This window comes from Mauremys reevesii, linkage group 6 (assembly GCF_016161935.1).
Source record: "Mauremys reevesii isolate NIE-2019 linkage group 6, ASM1616193v1, whole genome shotgun sequence".
Classification (NCBI taxonomy): Eukaryota; Metazoa; Chordata; order Testudines; family Geoemydidae; genus Mauremys; species Mauremys reevesii.
The window spans coordinates 73,544,756-73,556,912 of record NC_052628.1 but is presented as its reverse complement, the minus strand read 5'-3'; the positions used below and the strand labels follow the sequence as shown (position 1 = coordinate 73,556,912).

General features: G+C 42.7%; 1 protein-coding gene across 4 annotated transcripts in view; it reads left to right on the top strand.

The window, feature by feature from the left end:
• The window catches only part of CEP120 (centrosomal protein 120), an 81,330-nt gene that overhangs the window by 29,929 nt on the left and 39,244 nt on the right, over positions 1-12,157 (top strand). For 3 of the 4 annotated variants that reach the window (XM_039544934.1, XM_039544935.1, XM_039544933.1), the window contains exons 7-11: positions 750-977; positions 1,237-1,453; positions 8,114-8,227; positions 9,727-9,901; positions 11,375-11,524. In XM_039544934.1, the coding sequence (XP_039400868.1) occupies positions 750-977; positions 1,237-1,453; positions 8,114-8,227; positions 9,727-9,901; positions 11,375-11,524 (884 nt within the window). The remainder of the gene's footprint in view (positions 1-749; positions 978-1,236; positions 1,454-8,113; positions 8,228-9,726; positions 9,902-11,374; positions 11,525-12,157) is intronic. The other variant, XM_039544936.1, reaches the window with a different exon arrangement.

Sequence of the window (12,157 nt, the reverse complement as noted above, 5' to 3'; positions counted from 1 at the left end):
TGATTTTATAGAGGGTTTTTTCCTGTTGTACCTTTTCTCTAATGAACTGTACAGTTTTAGACTTCCCCTAGTAGTTCATAAAGTCTTTATTCTTAGGATGATACTTGAAATATGTGGATGCATACAGATACATAACTTACCTTTTTTCCCTTTACATATGGTTATGTCTATGCTACGCAGCTTTTAGCAACACAGCTGTGCTGCTACAGCCATGCCTCTAAAAGGCGCGCACTGTAGCCGCTGTTTGTTTGGTTCGCCTGCCGACAAAAAATTTCCATCTCCAATGAGCAGTGTTAGTGTTGTCAGCAGGAGTGCACTCCTGCTGACAAAGCACTATTCACACTGGCACTTGCCATCGGCAAACCTTTTGTCTTTCGGGGGTGTGTGTGTGTGTGTTTAAAAAAAAAAAAAAAAAACCACAACACCTCTGAACGACACAAGTTTTTTTGTCTTTCACTTGCTACTGTAGACATAGCCTACCTCACTGTGGTGTAGATAATTGTGTATCTTGTCTATATACTACAGTGCCTGCTCTGAGAGAATCCTTACCCAGATTGATAGAGATTTTAGGATCTATTTACACCACTCCAGCCCCTTTATTCAGTGTAAAGAGACTGGAGAGGGGCTGGATCTCACTCCTCATCTTTTTTTCATTTCTTTTTAGAAAGAGGTTCAGTTTCAGATATTGGCAGTGGGAGATGTAAATGCATATATCAAAATTATTTTCTGAGCACTTCTTTTTACAATAGATCCATCTTTGCTGTGGGGACCAGTCTCTTGGAAGCACTGAAATACCACTAACTGGCTTGCTGAAGAAAGGAAATGTGGAGATTGATCAGCACCCTGTGGCAGTTGAAGGGGCCTTCAACCTTGTTCCACCAAATAGAGCCAAGCAAAAATTGCCACCATTGGCCTTAGATATGGCTCCTACTGTTGGGGTATCAGTAACCCTACAAAAGGAAGGCTTAAATACCCAGGTACAATCCACTCATTTAGATTGTGGTTCAGGTGCTGTTCTAAAAGATAAAAAATAAGTTTGATTTTGTTGAATCAGATTTTACACTTGAAATCATGAAAAGAAAAGCCTGAAAGAACAAGCTACAGTGTATTTGTTACTCTATTTTTACAGCTCTGTCTCTGTTTATCCATGCCATAAGAGTAATCTAAAATTCTGTAAATATAGTAAAGAATTTTTCACTGCTATGATTAATAAGAAAATTGTATTATTTTGTTCAGTCATTGATCCACTTAGACCTTCAGACTGAGCCAGAACACTCGCAGAAAAGAGTTTTGTCTCCCACATGGGATAAAACAAGGAGCCCAGAGCAAAGATCTCACAGTGCTCCTTCTGCCCCACTTCAGAATGGCCATTCTCCTCCCACAAAAGATGAAGCAACAGAGAGCGAAGTAGAAAGTCTTCAATATGACAGGGGCACAAAACTAAACAAAAAAGGTAGGTGATTTATGCCTATCAATCTTCATAATTTATAAAACAATTATTCTTAAATGTTTTCATAGCGCAACCCACAGATTACCTTCTGGATTTATCCTCTCCCATTTGTGATCATATCCTTGTGGCAAATAAGAATCACTTATGTGGAAAAAATATTAGAGTAGTTAATGTATTCTAGTTGCCTTTTTAATGTGTGTTGGCAGCTGAAAATAAGTAGAAGAGCCAGCCCCATGTAACCATTGCACTGTAGACCACCAGTGGTCCATGGACAGCAATTTGACCAGCAGTGCCACAAATATCTAAAGACCTCTCTCTGAATTTGGGAATTGGTGGGTTAGAGATTTTTATATAAAAAATCTTAAAGATATTTTATTTAATTTGTAGGTGAAAAGGTTTGACATGAAAAAATACCTTAAATGGGGAAGGAGAGGAGGAGCATAGGATATTTAACCCTGAAGTTAAACTTCTTTAAGGAACTGGGAAACAGCTCCTCAACAATGGTCTATGTGAATCTATTTTTTGTAAGAATAGCTGCCTATTTTAATGATTGTAGTGCATCAACTTCATGAAACCTAGAAGTGATACATTCTTAAGAGAAAAGGAAAACTATTTACAGATTAACATTAAATATTTAAATGTACAAAAGAACTTCACTAATTTTCTGTTTGCTAATCCACAAATGTTTTTCTCAAAACCCAAATCTTTCCCATTTCTCATCAGAGATTTAATAGAAGAGGGATTAGATTTAATTAATTTTACTAAATATTAACCATTATGGAAGCCCCAGTCTTGGTTCCTTGCAGGGGTGGCTCTAGACACCAGCGCGCCAAGCAGGCGCTTGGGGCGGCCGTTTCCCGGGGGGGCGGCATTTGGCTCCGGTGGAGCTCCCGCCGGCATGCCTGCGGCAGGTCCACCGGAGCCCGGGACAAGCGGACCTGCCGCAGGCATGACTGCGGCGGGTCCCGTCTTCCCGCGGCTCGGTTGAGCTCCGCGCGCATGACTGCGGCAGGTCCGCTCGTCCCGGGCTCCGGTGGACCTGCCGCAGGCATGCCGGCAGGAGCTCAACCGGAGCCGCGGGAAGAGGGGACCCGCCGCGGGACCGGGGAAGGGCGGCGCAGCGCTCCGCACTGCTTGGGGCAGCCCGATTTCTAGAGCCGCCCCTGGTTCCTTGGCTAAGGTTGAGTTGAATTTTCCCATTTTTCTACTGTGTGTGGAGGGAGTGGGAAGAAGGAAAAAAAAAACCTTTTTAAAAAATCAGTTTTCTTGTAATCAGTAACTACAATCAGTATTGTGCACCAATCATAACTGTGGTTCTTGCATCCAGTCATTGCAAGGTAGAGTGAAGGTGGATTGGGTGCTTTAATTATGCATTTATATACTTGAATATATCTAGATTTCTTTTCAGTTAATCTTAACTCTGAAATACCTGGGTTTGCAATGCTTGTTTTTGTGGTAATTCAACATCTCTACAATTTGTTTTACTCTTAAAGTACTGATGTGTACTCATCCTTAACTCTGGTTTTACATATTTTTTTTATCAGGGAATCAACTAGAATGCAGTGAGTTACGTTACTAAATAAAATAACTTAAACTACTTCTGACAAAAGAGATGGGGGGGGGGCAGGAAACAGTATAATTTTAATATGTACTGTTCTTGATTTTTGTTTTCTCACTCATTAACTCGCATCACTTTTCCCCAGTGCCTGATGCAAAATAGTAAGACCTTATTGTACAAAACAATATGAACAGTTTGCTTTTATACATATACTAAAGCTGGCTGGAATTCTTTGGAATTTGAAACTTGGACAAAAATGGAAACAATGTTCATGACCTTTTTTTGACCAGTTCAGTGAGTAAATACTCTCCCAATTGTAGGCCACTCGGTGTCTGAGAACACATCTATGACTATAAATGCACATTAATTTGTCTGTAGGTTACCTGGACAATACCAAGTACCAAAACCATAAAGCATTTTTGATCTTGCCCAAACATTCAATGATAGCATAAAAACATAGACAAAGGAGACCCAACAAAGGTGTAGGTGGGTTTTTTGGGTGGGGTGGTCGAAGGGGGATATTTGTATTTAATAAAATAAAAATCAAAGAACAAAGCCCAGAAGAGACACTGACACTATCTGTTGAACATTATTCAAGAGTTCTCAAAGAGGCATATTAGTCAAGCAATTTGATTGGCTAAACATCCCAAGCCAGTGGAATCAACAAGAACTCAGTTTATTTGCTAAATGCACTTCTTGTTACTCGGGGTACGTCTACACTACGGGATTATTCCGAATTGACATAAACCGGTTTAGTAAAACAGATTGTATAAAATCGATTGCGCACGGCCACACTAAACACATTAAATCGGTGGTGTGCGTCCACGGTCCGAGGCTAGCGTCGATTTCTGGAGCGTTACACTGTGGGTAGCTATCCCATAGTTCCCGCAGGCTCCCCCACCCCTTGGAATTTCCGGGCTGAGATCCCAGTGCCTGATGGGGCAAAAATCATTGTCCCTCCCTGAAAGCAGCAGACAACCGTTTCGCGCCTTTTTTGCTTGGTGAAGTGTGCAGACGCCATAGCACAGCAAGCATGGACCCTGCTCAGCTCAATACCGCAATCGTGGATGTTTTAAACACCTCGCGCACTCTCGTGCAGTATATGTTGAACCAGGACCTTCAAACCGAGGCGAGGAGGAGGCGGATACGGCAGCGCAGCGATGACAGTGATGAGGACGTAGACACAGAATTCTCTCAAACCGTGGGCCCCTGCGCTTTGGAGATCCTGATGGTAATGGGGCAGATTCTATCCACTGAACGCCGATTTTGGGCCCGGGAAACAAGCACTGACTGGTGGGACCGCAGTGTGTTGCAGGTGTGGGACGATTCCCAGTGGCTGCGAAACTTTCGCATGCGTAAGGGCACTTTCATGGAACTTTGTGACTTGCTTGCCCCTGCCCTGAAACGCCATAATACCAAGATGAGAGCAGCCCTCACAGTAGAGAAGCGAGTGGCGATAGCCCTGTGGAAGCTTGCAACGCCAGACAGTTACCGGTCAGTCGGGAATCAATTTGGAGTTGGAAAATCTACTGTGGGGGCTGCTGTGATGCAAGTAGCCAAAGCAATTACTAAGCTGCTGCTACGAAAGGTTGTGACTCTGGGAAACGTGCAGGCCATAGTGGATGGATTTGCTGCACTGGGATTCCCTAACTGGGGGGGCGATAGATGGAACCCATATCCCTATCTTGGCACCGGAGTGCCAGGGCACCCAGTACGTAAACCGGAAGGGGTACTTTTCAATGGTGCTGCAAGCACTGGTGGATCACAAGGGACATTTCACAAACATCCACGTGGGATGGCCAGGGAGGGTTCATGACTCTCGCGTATTCAGAAGCACTATTCTGTTTAAACGGCTGCAGCAAGGGAATTACTTCCCAGACCAGAAAATAACAGTTGGGGATGTTGAAATGCCTGTCATTATCCTGGGGGACCCAGCCTACCCCTTGATGCCATGGCTCATGAAGCCATACACAGGCAGCCTGGACAGTGGTCAGGATCTGTTCAATTACAGGCTGAGCAAGTGCAGAATGGTGGTGGAATGTGCATTTGGCCGTTTAAAGGCGCGCTGGCGCACATTACTGACTCGCTCAGACCTCAGCCAACCCAATGTCCCCTATGTTATTGCTGCTTGCTGTATTCTCCACAATCTCTGTGAGAGTAAGGGGGAGACCTTTATGGCGGGGTGGGAGGCTGAGGCAAATCACCTGGCCGCTGATTACGCGCAGCCAGACACCAGGGAGATTAGAAGAGCACACCAGGAAGCGGTGTGCATCAGAGAAGCTTTGAAAACAAGCTTCATCAATGGCCAGGGTACAGTGTGACTGCTGTTTGACGAACACCCAACCCCCTTGATTGACTCATTCCCTGTAAGCAACTCACCCTCCCCCTTCGAGTACAGCTTACTTATGCAAATAAAGTCACTCATTTAAAAATCATGAATTCTTTATTAATTCATTATAAAAAGAGGGAGAGAAGTAAGGGTGTGGTTTGGGAGGAGGATAGGAGGGATGGAGAAGGCCATTAAAAAAATTTCACAGTAACAGCCTTCTGGTTGGGCTGTCCACGGGGGTGGAGTGGGCGGGTGCACGGAGCCTCCCCCCACGCGTTCTTACACGTCTGGGTGAGGAGGATGTGGAACATGGTGAGGGTTGAGGGTGGTTATACAGGGGCTGCAGCGGCACTCTGTGATCCTGCTGCTGTTTCTGAAGCTCCACCAGACGCCGGAGCATGTCAGTTTGATCACGCAGCAGCCCCAGAGTTGCATCCCGCCACCGCTGATCTTCCTGCCGCCACCTCTCATCTCGGGTGTCCCTCCTGTCCTCACGTTCACTGGCATCTTTCCTGTAATTTGATACCACGTCCTTCCACTCATTCAGATGAGCTCTTTCATTGCGTGTAACTTCCATAATATCCGAGAACATCTCATCTCGCGTCTTCTTTTTCCTCCGCCTTATCTGTGCTAGCCTTTGGGATGGAGGAGGGACGCTTGAAAAATTTGCAGCTGCATGAGGGAGAGAAATATTTAAAAAGATACATTTTACAGAACAATGGTTATACTCTTTCACAGTGAACAGCACTATTCACCTTGCATAGCACATGTGATTTCCCTACAAGGTCGCATTTTTCATCTTAATACTGAGTGCCTGCAGCTCTGGAGTTACAGATCTCACAGACACAGGTCCGGGCATCAGAATTCAGCTTGCATGCGGCCATGGTAAGCCACTGTCTTTCGGCTTCTGTAGTGATTTACCCCTCCCCGCAACGCATGGCTAATACCACGCTAGCTCCCTGCTAATCAACACCCTTCCCACCCCCCCACCCACTGCGTGGCTGGTAGCTTGGGGAAGATCCCCGCTGACCAAACACAAAAAAAGATCATCGGCATTTCACTCCTCCCCTCTCCCCGCTTGGCTACGTGCAGGAAAGGATTTTTTTTTAAGCTGCTGCAGTCCACGAACCCAGTAGAAAAATGGCCATCCCCCTTACTTAAATTCCTGATTTTTAACCAGGTTACCCTGAACGATATCACTTTGCTGAGGATAACACAGCGAGATAAAGAACGGATGCTTCTTGAATGCCAGCAATCACCAGGAACATACGCTGCTATGCTTTGCCATGCAATGATACCTGATTACTTGCTACATGCATGGCGTGGTAAAGTGTCCTACCATGGTGGGCGGAACAAGGCTGCCTTGCCCAGAAACCTTCTGCAAAGGCTTCTGGAGTACCTACAGGAGCGCTTCATCGAGATGTCCCTGGAGGATTTCCTCTCAATCCCCGGACATGTTAACAAACTTTTCTAAGTAACTATACTGTCTGCGAATGCATCCCAAGTCCTCAGGGCAAATCAATCATTAAAAAACGCTTGCTTAAAAAACAATGTTTGCTATTTGCAAAGGTACACTCACCAGAGGTCCCTTCCATGGCGTCATTGTCTGGGATAGTTGCTTGGGAGGGCTGGGAGGAGGGTAATTCCGGCAGGGTGAGAAAAAGCTCCTGGCTGCTGGGGCTCACGGAGTGCTGTGTGCTCTCTGCTAGGTCGTCCTCCTCTTCATCTTCCCCGTCTGCATAATCCTCAGACATGGCAGAGATTACAACCCCCACCTCGGAATCCACGGTCAGGGGTGGGGTAGTTGTGGCGCAGCCCCCTAAAATTGCATGCAGCTCAGCATAGAAGCGGCATGTTTTTCGACCTGCCCCGGACCTTCTGTTTGCTGCTTTGGTTTTCTGGTAGGCTTGTCTGAGCTCCTTAACTTTCACTCTGCACTGCACTGAGTCCCTGCTGTGGCCTTTATCCGTCATAGCCTTAGAAATTCTTTCAAATACTTTTTCATTTCGTCTTTTGGAACGCAGTTCTGTTAGCACTGAATCCTCTCCCCATATAGTGATCAGATCCAGTACCTCCCGTGCAGTCCATGTTGGGGCTCTTTTTCGATTCTCAGGAGACAGCATTGTTACCTGTGCTGATGAGCTCTCCACACTGGGGAAGCAGGAAATGAATTTCAAAAGTTTGCGGGGCTTTTCCTGTCTACCTGGCCAGTGCATCAGAGTTCAGAATGCTGTCCAGAGCGGTCACAGTGGTGCACTGTGGGATACCGCCCGGAGGCCAATACCGTCGATTTGCGGCCACACTAACCCTATTCCGATATGTTAATCCCGATATTAGCGCTACTCCTCTCGTCGGGGAGGAGTACAGAAACCGATTTAAAGAGCCATTAAAATCGATATAAGGTGCCTCCTAGTGTGGACGGGTGTGGCGTTAAATCGGTTTTACGCTCCTAAAACCGGTTTAAACGCCTAGTGTAGACCAGCCTTCAGCTTTCTGGGAATGGGCCTATACCATACTACAGGGGTAAACTCTGGGTCTCAATCCTGCTCCCTTTATTCAGGCAATAGCCGTTTAATCATTAATAGAGTTTCTCTAAGAGAAGTCAGCAGGATTGGGCCCTTAATCTGAAACATGACAGGGATAAAAATCACAAGCATGGGAGTGAATCTGTAGATTATGAGGGAAACGCAGAGTTGTATTTGCTGTTTTTTTTTAATAGACATTTTTGCAAGTGTGGAAGTAGTTATTCCTAAGTCATTTCATAATTATCTTTCAGAGCTGGTGGTTGAATCTTGCAAAGAAGTTAACAACCAAGAGTCTGAAGAGCTAGCAGTTTTCAAATCTCAGAGCAAAGCAAAGTCACCTTTACAGTCAGAGCTGCAAAATTCATGTAATGCTCACTAATATTCAGTCATAGAAAACTCTAATCAGTGCAACTCTGTTTAAAAACAGAAAATAGACGTATTTGTTTCCATATACCCCTGAAAATTTGTCAACCTTATTGCTTAGATTCATTTTTTTAAAATTGCTACAGATTTGTAATGCTTGTGATGAACTCTGATTCCTGTCCAGTCATTTTGGCTACATAATGCAATTAATGAATCTTTTCAATAAAGGGTAAAATACTACATTTTAAACTGCCCTCAAACTGTTTTCCATGGATCCCTCTATATATTGAATAGCATCCTTTGAAAGCCATCATATTTAGCTTTCTCCTGTACCTTTCTTATATTGTTACTGTTAATGCTACAAAACACCAGCCAGCAGAAGATAGATGAGTTTTTATTTATTTTACCTCTTTATTAGCATGAGACCTATCTTCAAAAATATGACAAATAGCACCAGGTTTGAAAGACCAAAAGCAGAAGAACCAGTGTTTAAGGATATGCTGTAGTAACTAATTAAAATTAGTTTCAATTACAAAAGATAATCCTGTCCCTATTTTAGATTGTAAAATAGGTTGAGGAGTGAATAAACATATCTTTTGAGATTTGAAGCTATGCCTTGGTAGCCTCATTCATCAAACCCACAACTTGACCTTCTGTCAGCTCCCTGGAGAAGTATTTGGGAAGGTAGGGTGTAGATGGTAGGGCACTGGACTGGAACTTAGGAGGCCTAGCTGGCCAGCTGATTGTGTGTCTTGCCCAAGATCAATCTTTCTGTGCCTCAGTTTCTCCACCTGTAAAATGGAGATCAAACTTCTTTGAAGTGCTTTGAGATCTGAGGATGAAAAGTTCTAAGTAAGAGAGAGGCATTATTACTTAATCTAAGCACTTTCATTCCACACCCAGGACAAGCCTGGGAGTTTGCTTCTTTCCAAGCAAAGGATCTGTCAGACTATTTGTCTGATACTTCATGCCTTCAAGGAAAGCTTTTAGAATCTGTGTCCAACCATTTTCCTTGGTAATTTGCATGTGGCTAATGTGTTGTTTTATTGCACACACTTTCTAAACTCTTTAATGGGTGTTTTTTACAAGGTTTGATGCTCCCTAAAATCTCAGCGTCAGGTTCTAAAATTAGTGCCAAAAGACCCTCTCCTTACCCATTTTGTCAAATTGAATATACTTACCAGTGCTATATAAGTAATGAGTGCCCATTTTAAAGTGGATGGTAAAGTAGCCTCCCCTTCGATATTCCTTCTCATGCACACTGTAAAGCTATGACCATATGGGATTTTTCTTTCCAAATGGTTTCCTCTACTTGAAAAGTGGTCACTTAAAAATTTGAAATGCCATTTCTCGCATCTAATGTAACACAGATTGTAGTGTGTTTCAGAGTGGCAACTTGTCTATTTCCATTTAAAGTGCCAGGCATGTTGTGTCTTATCCAAAATAATAATATTTATTTATATATAACTATATGCAAAACACCTTGTATTTATATTTTCAGCCTTGAATGCTCTGGCACCTGTTTCCCAGTCCCACCCTGGAGCTGCGTCCAGTGCTGAGTCTACTTCGGGACAAAAAATTGCAGTTCCAGCAGCATCATATCATTTTTGCTTTTCAATAGATTTACGGAGTATTCACAATCTCGAGGTTGGGTTTCCAGTCAATTGCATTTTAAGGTATGATATATTTCAGCTGATGACCTTACTGTGAAAAAGGGTATTGGGTATGGTTTTGTTTTTTGTCCTTCTGCCTCCCCCATTTAAAAAAAAAAAAAAAAAAAAAGGAAAACTACACACGGTTTGGAATATTGGTAGCACAGGCAACCCGATGCCTTCTCAAGTAGCTACCTTTCAGTAGTGGGCAAAACACTTTGAAATGTTAGGTTTGCTCATCACAAATGAAAGTTGAGAGAGTTCTAGTAGTGTATAAAACTTAGTACAGATGCCCCCCGGGTTATGCAAATCCGCACTTATGGAAAAAGTTCTGTAAGCTAGAAATAGGAGTGTGGGTTGGTTTTTTGCGTAATGGTCAAGTATACGTTTCCGACTTACGCAAAATTCGAGTTACACAAGGCATTCTGGAACAGAACACTTGCATAAGTCGGGGAGCATCTGTACTTTTTTATATTGGATTTTCCTATTGTGCCTATCACTTGAAAATTGCAGACCATGTGATACAGACTGTCGCTCAGCCCTAAGAGAAGACAGGAAGATTGGTTTGTTTGTTTGTCACCATTCATTTTTTAGGCTCAAGTGGGATCTTCTGGATTGTAAGGGAACACACCTTCCCACCTAATTGCTAAGTGGAAGAACAAATAGAGAAAATGCACTCCAGAACAACAGAGCTCAGAGTCAAATTGTCATCATGCATCACATGAGCATTTTGTTTTAGTAGTTAAGACAAAGAATATTTTTTTCCTATTTAGTATATTCCAAAATAATTGTGCTGATGCCAGAGATGATTTTTTCTTCAAAGTCCTAAAAAGCAGACAAATATTCTAACTAACAAGTTAATATGCATCTTCAGTTAAATTTTCAGTGAAGGTCTAAACCAACTTTTTCAACAGCAGTATTTACATACACAACCAAAGAAAGTTGGACTTTTAGCAGCAGCAGGAACTTAAGCAGCTTTTTCAAATACAGATCTGGAATGGAGTAGAAACCTAAATTTCTTGTTGGTTTGTGGGGTTTTGTTTGTTAAAGGCTTATTGTTTTCAGGATTTGAATGTAATTGTTTGTAGCTAATATCCAATTTAAATACTTGTTGATCTCTGCAATCTAAATCCGATATGAAGATTCCTTTCTCCCACACCCTTACAGAAACTAGATGTGTGCTACAGAAGGCTAAAATGTTAAATATAACTTTCATAGTCCTGAAGATTAGTAATAGCTATAAAGGGTGTTTGTGTTCAGGTGATAATGAACTTTGACTCTGATTCTGCGTTGTTAACATAATTGGGAGCTGTTGAACATCAAGGGCCAAATTCTGATGTTGGATATGCTTGTACAACTGACATTGCACATGCGTATTTCAAAAGTAGAATTTGGTCCTAAGCTACTAGGGTCATCAACTGATGACGATTTTCCTTGACTTTCTTGCCTACAAGACTATGACTTGAGTTAAATTTGCATTTTCTTTTTTCTCATTAGATACTCATATCCATTTTTTGGTAGTGCGGCACCTATTATGACAAACCCTCCTGTAGAAGTGAGAAAAAACATGGAAGTTTTCCTACCCCAGTCCTATTGTGCATTTGATTTTGCAACTATGCCTCATCAGCTACAAGACACCTTCTTCAGGTAGCACTTGTATTTTTAATCTTATTACATGAAGCATTATTTAACTGTTTTTTAATGTATAAAAATTTGTAAATCCTACACTTTTTAATTTAGTGTCTTAAAATAATTTAAGTTGTGTAAAAGAGAAATCCAGCAGTTAACCAAGAATACTTAAGATATTTTTCTTGCCCTTTGAGGCTGTCTAGTCTAGCATGCAAACCTTACTCATATTCGTGAACATTTACTTAAACAGGAAATGTGGTGATATCAATTGGAGCATCTGTTTGGGTAAACCCTTATCAAAGTAAGGGTTACATGATGTAGCCTGAAAAAAACAGTTCTGCTTTCGCAGAATTATAGTACGTTTTCTAAGGGTATGTCTACGCTACCCACTGGGTCAGCGGGTAGCGATCGATCCAGTGGGGGCCAATTTATCGCGTCTAGTCTAGACGTGATAAATTGACTCCTCGAGCACTCTCCCATTGATTCCTGTACTCCTCCACTGTGAGAGGCGCAAGTGGAATCAATGGGGGAGCAGCAGCAGCCAACTCAACATTGTGAAGACACCACGGTAAGTTGATCTAAGTACGTCGACTTCAGCTACGTTATTCATGTAGCTGAAGTGGTGTAACTTAGATCGATTTTTTTCTTCTC